Source organism: Lolium rigidum, chromosome 4 (assembly GCF_022539505.1).
Source record: "Lolium rigidum isolate FL_2022 chromosome 4, APGP_CSIRO_Lrig_0.1, whole genome shotgun sequence".
In the NCBI taxonomy this organism is placed as follows: Eukaryota; Viridiplantae; Streptophyta; class Magnoliopsida; order Poales; family Poaceae; genus Lolium; species Lolium rigidum.
In genome coordinates, this window is record NC_061511.1 from 282,309,051 (window position 1) to 282,322,759 (window position 13,709).

The 13,709-nt window shown below is 45.5% G+C and overlaps 1 protein-coding gene and 1 pseudogene across 1 annotated transcript; one reads left to right on the top strand and one right to left on the bottom strand.

Annotated features, from left to right (window-relative positions):
* LOC124648872 overlaps nt 1-1,606 on the top strand; it is a 35,435-nt pseudogene extending 33,829 nt beyond the window's left edge.
* A 7,163-nt stretch (nt 1,607-8,769) lies between these two features.
* LOC124705426 (splicing factor U2af large subunit A-like) lies at nt 8,770-9,823 on the bottom strand. Its single transcript, XM_047237152.1, has 2 exons — nt 9,717-9,823; nt 8,770-9,517 (listed from the first exon to the last, which is right to left on the bottom strand). Exons 1-2 carry the CDS (start codon nt 9,762-9,764, stop codon nt 8,999-9,001), a joined length of 567 nt encoding a protein of 188 aa, XP_047093108.1. The 5' UTR covers nt 9,765-9,823; the 3' UTR covers nt 8,770-8,998.
* Between the last annotated feature and the right edge of the window lie 3,886 nt (nt 9,824-13,709).

Below are 13,709 nucleotides of genomic sequence, written 5' to 3' on the forward strand. Positions count from 1 at the left end.
TCATGTCGAAATTTCCCTAACTCACATTGCCTAACCCTAAGTGCAAAATGAGAGAGAACCTCGATCCCTCTTAGGTTTAGTTGCAATAAGGCGCGAAAATTTCCCCTGTTTTGCGATGAAATGCACATCCCATTTCTAAATCTACCCTTCGTTGTTCCTATGTTCTGGGTTATTACACCTAACAACAGCAATACATTCACCACCATGACAACACCTGAATTGCAGATTCTCCAAAAAACGACGCCTCCAAGAAGGGAACAGTGCTCCAACACCGTCGTCGCCCGATCAAAGATCTTAGGTTTTCACCCTGAAGATAGTCCCCACTCTCAAAACAATGCCTCCACCAAGGTCACTGCTAGGCACAACCAGTTAAGGCCAGACCTTGGATTTTCACCCTGAAAGGTAGGACTCTGCGCTTCACATGTGTCGTCGCCCCCACTTTCATACCGCTGATGTGAAGCCCGGACACCAAGCAAGCCCCTCAACAGCGCGGAGACTTGAACCTCCCTTAGCTAGTCCTCCCCTCCGGCCTTCATGAAATTCTCTTCTTCCGACTTTCATCATGGATCCATAGTCACTTGATGTCAACACAGAAAAAGAGCTTCGCGCCGCTCCCTCCAGAACCAAACGATCGGAATAAACGCATGGGTGCGCACGACCGAATACCTCTGATCCAGCAAACTCCAGGCAAAACACTGTTACATTCGCCGGCAGAGCCTTCCGGAACTCAACCCTCCGGCCAGATCACGAGTCCAGGCCTCCGGTAGGTCCTCCTCTTCACGCAAGAGAGGCCCTAGGACCGCCACCTTTATTCAGGCCGGACCCCCACGTCGGCGACCATCCCGGGCTGGCCAACCCAACCCTCCACCGGCGACACCATCGCCGGCTTCCATGCACCTCCAACTCACCGCCGACTAGCGATGATAGATCAAAAATCCACCACCGCCAACCACAGGCCGACCCTCTCCGGCGAAGAAGAGGACACCTCCTCCGACAAACCCAAGGCTGCTGCCCCGGGCGCCCTCGTGTCGCGGAAGATGCCCGAGATCGCCTCCACGCACCAACGAGAGGCGGGGGTGGATGGCATGGCGCAGACCGAGGGTCTGGCCGCCGCCCACCACCAACCCCTGCCGGAGTGCTGCGGGAAGCCGACGAGAAGAGGGAGACCGCAGCGCCGCCCATCCCACCCGCGCCGACCGGTCCGCCAGGGGACAGCCGACGGGAGGAGGGCCGCCGCCGCCATCGCCCATCCCACGCGAGTCTGCTCCGCCAAGCATCGAGGAGGTGGGGATCCGGCCGCCGATCTGCACGCGGCGACGAGGAAGGGCCCCCGCCGCCGCCATGCCCCGAGGGACTTTGCCCCGGGCGGCGCTACCGGCGGCGGCGGCGGCGGAGGGCGGGGTGCGGGAGGGTTAGGGTTGGGGGCGGAGGGTTGGGGGCGGTAGTAGATGGCAACGTCAGTACGTTCGAGAACGGCAAGGCCTAGGGTGAGCGGTGCTTCATGAGCAACTACCAGAGGCTCGCGTAGGTGAAGGCGGCCGCGGATCCGACCGACTGCTTCAGAAACGAGCAGAGCATCCCGCTACTGCTCCTTGGAAGCATGTGATGAGCAGACTGTTTGCGTGTGAGTGACCGAACGATTGCTGGTCGAGATTAGTTCTACGTTACTGAACAAAGGACATCAAGTCGTATTTTGATTCGTGATGACTACGGGTTAATACAATTTACTTTTCCTGAATAATAACTCGTACTATTTGGTTCGATTGGGACATGTTGGATATGTGCATGCTTGTTCATTGAGATGTACTACATGATAAGGCCAGTCGTGGCATGTAGATGTTGGTGAGTATGTCGTGCATGCTTGTTTGAGATGTTAATAACAAGGCCAGATGTGGCATGCAGCGTGTTGTATTCCAATATCTAGTGGAATTAGCCCGGATTGCGACATGCATGTTGTTGTGAGCATATGCATGCCGCGAGGCGTCGCATGTAGCATATTTTATTATTTAATAATAACTAGAGTAGATGATAAATTGATAACCAGCACTTTGCCGTGGGGTTTTTGAATGATGTGTAGGATAAGAATTTATATGTTAAGTTGTGTACGGAAGTTTTGACGTAAAGTAACGCATTTAAATATTCGGTAAAAAGCTTATTACATTATCTGAGTACTTGATGAATGTATTGGTAACTATTCAGTGTCTTTGCATATCTTTTTGTCATGGGAAAGGACAGCAGTAATATTTCTCTTTTCATTTTTCATGTATTCAGTGAAGTATGCATGATCCGTTCATACTATCGTTGTGAGATTAGCATGTGAAGTTCCCTCTTCGTTCCCCTCTTTTTAGAGTTATATGAAGGGGCTGTTTCATATCCTTGAGTTTTTTATTGCTTTTGTATACACATCTTGTTTCCTTCTATGTGTCCACGAGATGAAGATGTAAGTACGCACGTGGCGGGTCTTGATGGACCTTTGAAAAAGAATCTCTACAAGGTAAACAAACCTCTAATTCGAGTTGGGTTTAGAGAGAATTTGGGGTAGCAATATTGGCTGGTTTTCTGGTCTTTTTCATTGCATTATATAGGGATTTGCTAGTTCTCAGCTAGCTAGCTGAGAACTAATTAACTTTATGCTCAGTCAAGTTCTACACCATTTAATTTTCGTCGTGATTTGTGTTAGTTATAAGTTGCAACTGAGATTTTATACATCATCTGACTGAGAATCAAGTTAGTTCTTAATTGACTGAGAAATAGTCACACCCCATTATATAGGGTACATACCTCGTCCGTGGAGGCCCCCATGCTCCTTCATAGCTCACATCCTCGACCCTCCCAACAACGAGGCATCTCCAGCACCCGCCACTCGCCTGCGTCGCCCCTCCACAGACGTCTCCAGTGGTTCCATGCCACCGCCCTAGCACTACGGCTCCTAGGCGCGCCCCGTGGCAACCATAGCCGCATAAGATCGGGTTGTCGGTGCTGCTTCCCGCACCACCACCTGCGGCTGCACCCTCGACACCCCCGATCTTCTCTTCGTCGGTGTCACCCTCCGATGCTCCTACTACTCGACCCGACACCTCTACTTCAACATCGATCCCTAGGTGAACCATGCTGCCTCGGCCTCCCTGTGATGCCTCGTCTCTACAGTGGTGTTGTGCTGCTGTTGGCCTGGGCTGGTCGTGGCATCCCGCACTGTGGTGTCGTGGTAGGCTGCGGCTAGCCTGACCCCTTCTTCGACTACCTCGTTGCATGCCTCGACTACATCCACCGCTACACCTCTGATTTTGGTAAGTTTTAGGTTCTCCCTCGTGCTATGCAATGGTCTGGCCGCTGTACCATGGTGAGTTGTAGGTTTGGGGATATTGTGGTGGTCTTCTTCCCATGATATTTATTCCACAATTCTGTGATTGCTCAGTGTGGTGCAGCTAAGAAACTGATTGGAACCATCATGGTTTAATTAAGTTGGTTGTTGACATCTCGCTAAGTTGTTATTAGAGTGGGTGTATTCTCGGTAACTTGTTTTTCAATACAATCTTCAAAAGTGGGCATATATACCAAGTTTCCCATCCAATTATGGTGGTAAGCAGATATCATCCATCGTGTTATCTTCAAAAAGGTAGTCCATATGCGCTGACAGCACTTAGACACATTATCTAATTCACTTTTGTGATTGCCTTCATCTAGCAAGTCAGGCTGAACAGGAAGAAATTTTTTGTCGGTATTAGAGCGGGTGTGGAATATGCTGCGGCGGCGAGCGCAGGAGCAGACGAATTGGGAGGCGCCACTTCAGTTGCGGCGGTGGAGGCGGGACGCGCACATAGTGACATGCGACCACCGTTTTCGCAGATAATTTCATTTCGTGTGCAGCCTAGAAGTGGTGGGCATGGAATGCCGTCACTGCGCAGATCAACTCAAGTAAATCCAGTCGATCTGCAGCTTGTAGGTACACTTTCCTATACTGATCACGGCCGTAACTGAATTTGCATCGCTGTGATGTTAATTGTTCCTATGAAATTGTTGATGATGTTAATTGTCCCTATGAAATTGTTGACGATGATTATAGATGCAATTTTTATATGTTTGGTCCTCGTTTTTGGGAACCTCACTTGCTAACTTCCAAGTATTTTCTTTCATAGTTTATGACCTAAACGTTAGTTAAAAAACTGAGGCTAATCGGTCCAAGCTCAAAAATAGATCCATATAGAGTTTGCATGTAGTTCTAGTGCTTGCGAAAAACAAAATGGTGGCAGTGTGCACCCTTGTTTCTATAGCCCTTCGTATAAACACAGCCAAGTCCACTTGGACCTATGCATACACTAATAAAAGAATATAAACTTGACTTAAGCATAAATTTTTGAAATGCTAGTTCGCGAAGTTGTTCTCCATGCATGATGAGATGAACCCCGACCCTCTACACAAAATGGGGTAATGATAACTAACTTTGGTATGGATTTTGCCCTGCACGTATGCTCACTTGGTGGGCGTAGTAATCAGTGTGAAGGATTATTTTCTAAAAACCAAATAGTGTGAAGGATTATTTTCTGAAAACCAAATAGTGTGAAGGATTATTTTCTGAAAACCTTCCTATGTCTGGGCTGGTATTTTTACTAGCAACTACATCACAGCCTAGTACGCTGGTAATTGCACACACGTCCAAACTTTTCGTCTGGCTTTTCGTAGACCAACCGGGAAATTAACTTCTTTGGGGCAAAGATTGTTCCCCCTTTTTAAAAACTATTCACTTCATGGGTGTAGAAAGTTTTGCACATGAACTTCGAATAATAAAGAAAACCACACAACACTTTGAAAATCAAATAAGTAAATCGTTCTTCTTGAACATTTTTGTTTGTATGTAAAGATACATCGTGACGAGTTGCACAACGGGTGGTTTCGATGAAATTAACATAGGCTTGTGCTTCCATAGACTCCCAAATCTTAAAATAGTGTAAACCTTCAAAGGGGTATCGTGATATCGTTTAATCTCAGCCATCCTACTCTTAATCCTGAAAAGGTATCGTTTAATCTCAATTGTCCTTATGTTTGACTCGGGAAAATATTTCAGTCTTGAAGGTCTATGCATGGAAGCACAAGCCATTAACATAAGCCTAGTAATATGGTACATAAAATAATTATCTTTTAGTAACGTGTTCTTGGACGGAGAACGTTTTTATTAGGCCACAGATGCGAATCTTAGAAAATATACACACCAAAATATTTTATCGATCTCAGATTATCAAAGCACTAGAAGGAGTTCGTAGGTGAGTGTGTGTGAGCGTCCAGATTGTGTCAAAAAAAAAGTCATGCAATCGGCTGTTTATTTGAGAGAAGTGAGAAAAGATCATGTTATCTGTAGTTTATCTGAGACAAATGAGAAAAAGTTTGGTCTGTGTGAGATAGCCCAATGCCCAATTGCCTATCTATATTGTGTTCTTGTGTGAGTTTAGTAGCATGTCGAGGTAGAAGAAAGGGGCTGAGTGGTTCAGGTCCTACATTGGCAGCCACCGCTAGTAAAGGCTATAGCGGTGGATCTTGGATGCGGTGGTAGAGGAAGGGTGGGAGGGAGGTCGTGAGGGAGCGGCTGCTCATCGAGGGAGAAGAATGAAAAACAGTATCACACTGTCACCTTGGCCGGTATGACGTGGCTGTCATTATATCCACCTCAACCATTTATACCCATGAAACCACCCAGAATACCACCTTGAGGTCTCCGGGGGTATTTTATGTGGTTTTAGATATGAGAGTGGGTGGTATACCCGGATTCGGGGATTTTGTAGCCAAATTGTAAGGCCTTTGGGAGGAATGTGGAATATCATATTTGTTGACACATTTTTCAAAAACTTTGGTTACACTTTACTTGGCTTGACCTTTTAATATAAATATAAACCTTTTTATTGGAATGGAAGAAGTATTAAGAAAGCAGTATGGAGAACCACCGAATCAGAATTTAGGAATGTCCATTTAAACAAGATAGACTGTTCCAAATGAACATTTGACATAAGATTCTGATACACAAATATTATAGCAGTACAAAATGATCCCTAGTCCCATAGCGTATGTGAAGCTATGAAATTATATATATATATGAACTACCTGAAAGAACACATCTTATTTTAGCTTCTCGGTCGAGGACTAGCTTTGCTACCTTGATGATTTAGTGGCCCACATGCTGGGAGGGGTCAGAGACCGGTGAGCTTGGCACCGAGCCGCCACTCCGGTCACCGACATCCTCCGGCCTTCCACGGCGACAGCATCCATTGTGAGGAGCATCGCGGCTACAACCACTATAACAAACACTAGCACCCTCATCAGCACGGCTATCACGTGCATACTTCTCCTGATGTAGCGATCTCTTCCTCTCTATCGGCCCATATAGCTCCGATTTATAGTCGCATACAATTGTTTTGGTTCGATGAATGCATTGTCCAGTATTGGCAATGTGTGGTTCCGGTGAAGGCAGAGTCTAGTCTTGGCAGCGTGTGGTTCCGGGCAAAGACTTTTGACTGGAAATATCAGCAAGTCATCGTTCCAGGGCTGTCCATAAAACACACAAATAGACGCTGAATCTTCCGGTTGATTTTTGGCCACATGGACACTTATTGTTGACTTTTTCACGCAACTTACACAACGGGAAAACAGGCGCTGCCGTGCAGCTAATCTTTGTCGTGAGCCACCGCACGGCAAAGAAATCGTTGCCGTGCGCACCGGAAAAAACGCACGGCAATGAACAAAGGCACGGCAAAACAAGGCATGAGCGCACGGAAAAGAAAACTTGCACGGCTAAGAATTAAGGCAGCACACGGCAACGGACACTGCACGGCAATGGACAAAGACAGCGCACGGCAAAGAATTGACGCACGGCAAGGCGTTGGGCATTGTCGTGCCTCACCCTTTGCCGTGCACGTAGCTGGGATGCACGACAACACATCATTTTCCGTGCGTTTTGCCTTTGCCGTGCGCCATATGGCATTTCCTTTGTTTTTTGTTCTATTTTATTTCATCTAATACTTATATTTATTTTTTTAATTAGTTTTACTTTTTGATGACTATTTATTGGTCTTAGTTAAGACAATGTGTATACCCATATGCAATACAAAAGTACTCGCCATCTTCATCCCCCACATATATCAGAGTTTTGGAGCAATCCGCGCTTCAGAGAATCTGATAAGTGTTATCGCCCAAATGTGAGAAAGGTCACACCGGGGAGCTATTTTTACACCATTACACCTTCCACCACACTTTCACAGATATCATAGGTCCACATGCAAGATATGGTGGGATTCCAGTGCTCCGGCGGTCATTCTCCTCTTCCTCCCCCCAAAACAGCGGTATGTGTCTCCGGCGGGTCTACACCCTAGATTTCTCCGCGCGAGGTTTCACCAATTTACTTTTTCATTGTTTTAGGTTTGGGACATATACACATGAAAAGCCAAGTTTGGAACCCTTTGGCACATGGTAGCATCCATTTCCCCTCCTCTCTTCCTCTCTTCCACTTCTCCTCTCCTCTACTTCTCCTCCTCTCCTCCTCTCCTCCTCATCCTCCTCCTCCTCCTCCTCCTCCGGTGACCTTCTCCCTCGGCGACCTCCTCCTCCTCCTCCTCCTCCTCCTCCTCCTCTCCGGTGACCTTCTCCTCCGGCGACCTCCTCATCCTCCTCATCCGGCAACCTTCTCCTCCGGCGACCTCCTCCTCTTCCTCTGGCGACCTCCTCCTCCTCCACCTCCGGCCTCTTCCTCCTCCTCGACCTCCGACCGGCCTCCTCCTCCGCCTCCTCCACCTTCGGCCGGCCTCCTCCTCCTCCTCCTCCTCCTCCTCCTCCTCCTCCTCCTCATCCCACCTACCACCTCCGGCCGGCCTCCTCCTTCTCCTCCTCCACCCACCTCAACTCACCCCACCACCCACCCACCTCCGGCAAATTTTTTAAAAATTCCGGCAGTCCCAAATCTAGATCTGGCCACCTTTTTAAAAAATCCAAAAAAAAATAGTGGCGCACCACCGATGTGTGCGCCACAGAAAGTTTTCTTACCTGGATGGTGCGCCACATAATGGCACATGGGCTGGTGCACCACGAAGTTCTAATTTTGTGGTGCACCAACCCATGCGCCACAAAATATGGTTTTAGGTGTGCCACAGATGAGCTTTTTCCTACTAGTGTAACTATGATAGTAGCACTATGGCTAGCCTGAGTAGTCTTATGGTAGATGCATTAGTATGAGGACAGTACAATTAATAAATGTTGCACCCCCTCGTTTCATATTATAGTTGTAATATTAGTTGTACCTATTTAAATTATTCACAATAAAGGCATCATAGGTAATATCATCTAACTTGAAAGAAAACAAGCTGATGTGCTGCTAACTAATGATACGAGAATGGTATCGTACGTAGATGTCCTATCATAACACGTACAACTAAAAAATAATAAATACATCTTGTACATAATTTTTGCATTGATATTTCACAAATCAATAAATATAAGAAGTCTGTAATACTACTAGTACATAAAAGCATGTATTATAAAGATAGTATCCCACACCAGTATCATATGCATGGCAATGCCATATAATACTATGCATTAGGACTAGTTTTAGTTATCCATCCGATCTATTAAAAGTGTTAGGACTTCAGCTTAAATCTAGATTGGACAAATTTAAACTAAACTGTGGAGCGAGTACAAAGTTGGTCATATACATTTTGAAAAAATTACTACGTGATAGACAAGGCTGTCCCAGTGAACAAGAAGGTAGGAGAAAATTAAAATGAGCCAATAAGATTACTAAACACGGTCCACAACCATAGTATAAGTTTTGTACTGAACTACTGATAGACAAGGAAGGTCCGAAACTAACCGGACAAAAAGCTGGAAACGGAAAACCTAAATTGAGCTCACAAAAATCCGACCTAAGGTGAAATGAAAGTCATTTAAATTTAGACTGGACAAATTTAGACTAAACCTGACACTTATTATGCGGAGGGAGCAAGTACAAAGTTCGTAACTGAATCTAATTCTGTCCGTCACAGCTGTAGTCTCCAGCAGCAAACATGTCCTCAGGGTAGAACCCAGCGACAATTTGCCTCCGGGCAAACCACCTGCCATCCATGGCCTCCCAACATCGGATCGCCTGGTCCAGGGACGCGTACTCCAGGAACACCTTCCCGGCTCCGGCGACCACCGGATCATCAGCACCAGGGCCAGGCCGCGGGATCACGGCCTTCACCAGGTCCCCGAACCTGCGCGCCTCATCCGAGACATCTTCCACCAACTGTTGGTACTCGTCGTCGGCTTGGAGCTGGTCCAGCGAGAGCATCTCGGCAAGGCGCACCACCCTCGTCGCTCCTTCGACTTCGAGAGGCTCGGGTGACCACCGGCGACCATCATACCGCTCGGGTCGGTCATCGGTGCTTGCGTCTGGCCAGTGGTGCTGAGGTGCAGCGCATGGCCTGCTGTAGAGGAGCAGGGTGGACGGAGTGCCGTCGGGTTCCGTGACGTACTGGCACTGGATACGGATCGGAGTCCACCCCTGCGGCATCCAACACAAGATTAAGTTAGTAGATCGAATTGCTTAAACAAGCAACATCGAAGAAAGAAATCGCCTAACATGCAGATCTGAAGCCATTATTGTGCAATTCGAATAGATGAACTCGTGAATAGATCGAACCCATGAATAAACAAAACCCTCAATTTTCGACTAGGTCAAGGAAGGGATCGGAGACGCAAACCTCCGGGGGGTCCTGACCGTCGGCCGGCGGCAAGCCAGGAGGGATCATCCTATCTGTGGTTGGCCTTCTCGTTGGGGGGATTTCCACGTCATCCGCGAAAACGTAGTGGCGGTTGGCCATGCGATGCGGCGGGCGGCGGCTTTGATCCTATATCGTCTCCGTGTTCCGTGTTCGGGCTAATACTCCGAGTCCAACTTCTCCTAGCCGGGCGTGGATGCGGGTGCTTTTTTTCGTGCGGAGAAACGCTAACCCACACACTCTTTTTTTTTCGATCAAACGAGCTTCATTGATTAAGTAATGAGATTACAATCCTTCTACAGGACATTCTCTAAGAAGGGAAGGGTGGCTTATAATTAATCCACCAACACCTTCTCCTATTACTACAAGCACTCTTGGCGCGGAGATGAGCTGCCTCATTTGCTAGTCTGCCAATGAACTTAAAATTAATGCTAGAAATAAATCTACTAAGCTCCTTTATCTCCTGGTAAATAGAAGTAATCTCTGATCTACTTCCCCCAACACACTACACCCTCATCCGATAGACTGTTCTAGCGGGTATTTAGATTGACGAACATATCATAAAAAAAATCTATCAGCGGAAACTTCATGTCCCACCGAAGAAAACTCGAGCTTAATGAGGCACTAAAGCATCAAACTTGGAGTTTTATCTTTAGTGGGCTAGGTGCCACCGCCCTCCTAACTAGGAGTGGGTAGAAAAATCGATATCCGAAAACCAAAATCGAGAAGATCAAGACCAAACCCGAATAGGCCAAGACTAAAAACACTGATCAAAAATTTGGGTCGAAAAAAACTGACCGAACTGTACGTGAGACCGCCCCAATCTCCAGAATTGAGTGATGTAGAATTGAGTGATGTGCATGAATTGTGGTATCGTTGTATGTAGGTCAAATTTCGATGGTTGTGGTTTTATTTTTGTTTGGTATTGGTGAATGTTTATTTTTGCCAATTAATAACTATATATGCATTGCGAAAAAAATCTAAAATCAACTGAAATGCTACTATTTTTTAATAAAAAAATGTGGAAGTTTTGTGTTAATAACATCAATCACACTGTTAGGTCATGACCAAACTCAAAATCGAATTATTGGGTATTTGAATCTGTCGGCTAGTAAAAGTAACAAGTATATTTCGGTCTACAATTGTGGATGATTTAATTCAAAATAGACCGAAATATAAAGACCGAATTAGCGGTCATGACCAGACACCCACTCATACTCCTAACCATCCAACTAAATGTTCGTTCTTATACGGATCCAGGTGTGACCCGGGGGTGGATGTCGGATCACCGACACAACCGGTGTAGTGGTATTGGCTAACTAAGAGCATCTCTAACACATAATAAATAATAGGCTCGCTGCTCTAAAATGTGATTTATATATAAGGCATTTGGGGCCAAAAAGAAATCTCCAAACATGTGCTCTATACTTATTTGGTGATATAAAAAAAATTGAGTCAGCCCCCAATTTTGCTCCCTTGTACTGCAATTATGCGACACCGCGCGGATGGGATTTTGTTTGTGGACACCGCATGGTTTCCACAAAAAAAATCCCATCTAGGGGCGCATACCCAACCGCCCTACGAAAATTTCATTTTAGCCCCACGCCTCCGGGCCACCTTCTCCCCCGACTGACCTCGGCGAATAATTGACTCGCTCAATCGTTCGTCATCGTCGCCCAACGCCTTCCTCCTCCACCGCCCCACCCCTGCTGCTCTAGGTGACCACTGCCGCCCTGCCATCAACCTGAATCGGGGCCTGGTGATGTGCGACCGCCGGTCGATTCCGGCTCTTCTCCACGTGGCCGCCAATCCATTCTAGAGGTCCGCCGCTCCATCAAATTGATTGCCGTGGAGGTGTCGTGCGACCCTCTCGTGACTTGTTGTCGTCCGCCGATCATCTGCGACCAGCTAGGGCATTGTTGCATGACCTCCAGCCGATTCCGCGAACACCATCGTCCGATGAGAAGCCTGTGACTATAGAGGCTACCGTCGTATGCCAAGCATCTACGACCGTCGAGCAGCCTGCGACGGGAGAGGCGGCCGCCGCCAACTATTTTGTTTTATTTCTTAAGATATATTTCGGATGAAGTTTCATATTATTTGCTTGTTTCATCTATATATGCAGTTGTTGATAAATATAAATGTGTGTGGTTGATGCTTGTAAAATACATACATGAACTTTGTAGTTTATTGATACATATTACCACGTATTTACATCTTATATAATGTTATAATCATGTTCTATGTTGATTTATTGGGATTTACCAATGATCCCCCTTATTTTGGTTATAATTCTGCAGAATATGAATTTCCTGTTTTGTGTATTTTTATCTCTCGGGATCTAAACAAAGTCAAATTGACCTGGATTTTTTTTAGTCTTAATATTCTGCGAAGAGAAAGACCTGGAGCACCGGAACCTCACAAGAGGAGCCCTAAGGCCCGAAACAGCCCATATGGAGCGGCCTAGGAGGGGACTGCGTCACCCTACCTCTTTCCCTCCTCAAGCATCGCCAGCCATCCATCTTCATCTCCAACTCATTATTTTGACCTAAAAATGCTTATAATAAGGGTCCCCAATGCATCTCGAGAGTAGAGCGTTGTAGACACACCGAACAACCAAAACAGAGACAGAACCAACGAAACATGGAGTGGTAAACTCCACATGAGCCACCGCTGGAGGGATCTCTACCTTCTCCAACATCTCCACCATCATCACCATGATGAGGAGGGAGTAGTCCACATCTGGACTATGGGATTGTGGAAGTATCTTGATCTATCTCTCTTGTGCTATTAATGATCTAGTACCATATGAGCTGTCCAACATAATTATGGTCATATATCTGTATGATGGATCTTTATTCTATGAGTTGATATTTGAGATTGGAATCTTATTATGTGTAACATGTATGAGTAGATGCATATCATGTGTACCCCATTCTGAACTACTTATTTTGATCCAACTTCTATGAGAGAACATGTGCGGGGGAACATGTGTATTAGTTGGAGTAGCATGGTGGTAGTGATTGAATAGTGACAACAAATTTGAGGTCTACCATGATTTTTACCTTTCATTTGTTACCTCACTAGGGATTAAGTGAATTCATGTGCTATAATTATCTAGTGACAACTAGGATAATATTATTTGTTCAAGGTAGCATATTTGTTATTCAAACATCATTTCAAAGTACCTAAGATTATGCTCCCTTAATTTTAATTCTAGATCGCATGGAGTTTTCCTTTTTTAGAGGACTTCAAGAGATATGTGTTGCATCATTTCTATGATAGGACGTGATGCCCATATGAATTCTAATCATACACATAATGAAGTTTCATCAATATCATATTGCTTATGAACTGTTTTCTGTACACTACACCATATGAGAGAATAGACAGGTGAACCAATGAACCCCGGTCCAATTTTAATCATAAGAAACAATTTTCCAACACCATTGATATCATTAATATTTTCTATATTACTTAAATCCGAAAATAAAAAATACTTTTGCTATTAGCAAACACAAACTAAAACCCCAAAAAAGCTTCTTCTTATTATTATTTTACCTTGCTTGCCTAGTCATAGACTACTTTACTTTATATACAAGTTATTTTAGTTATACTAATACGAAAACTTGTGCTTCACAATCACACGGTGGAGTTAGGGACACAAGTAAATTACTTTGTTTTGTAGATTGCTTGAAGAGGAGAAGCAAAAGATAACTTTAAACCAGTTTCCCGAGAGTTTGATATAAACCTTCGAGTCGCTTTGTGGGGAAAAGACGCTTGCTACAACACTCTTCACTTGGAGTCCCAACGAGTTGGTACACACGGAGTTCTTGCCATCAGTGTCAGTCGTGCCCTATTTTATATCATCTTGTGCGGATGTTGTGTACTAAAATACATCATCTTGAAAAGCATAAACTGTTTTAGTTTAATGTATCCTAGTTTTTTGTACCTTAAAACTCTAATTCGATGTCA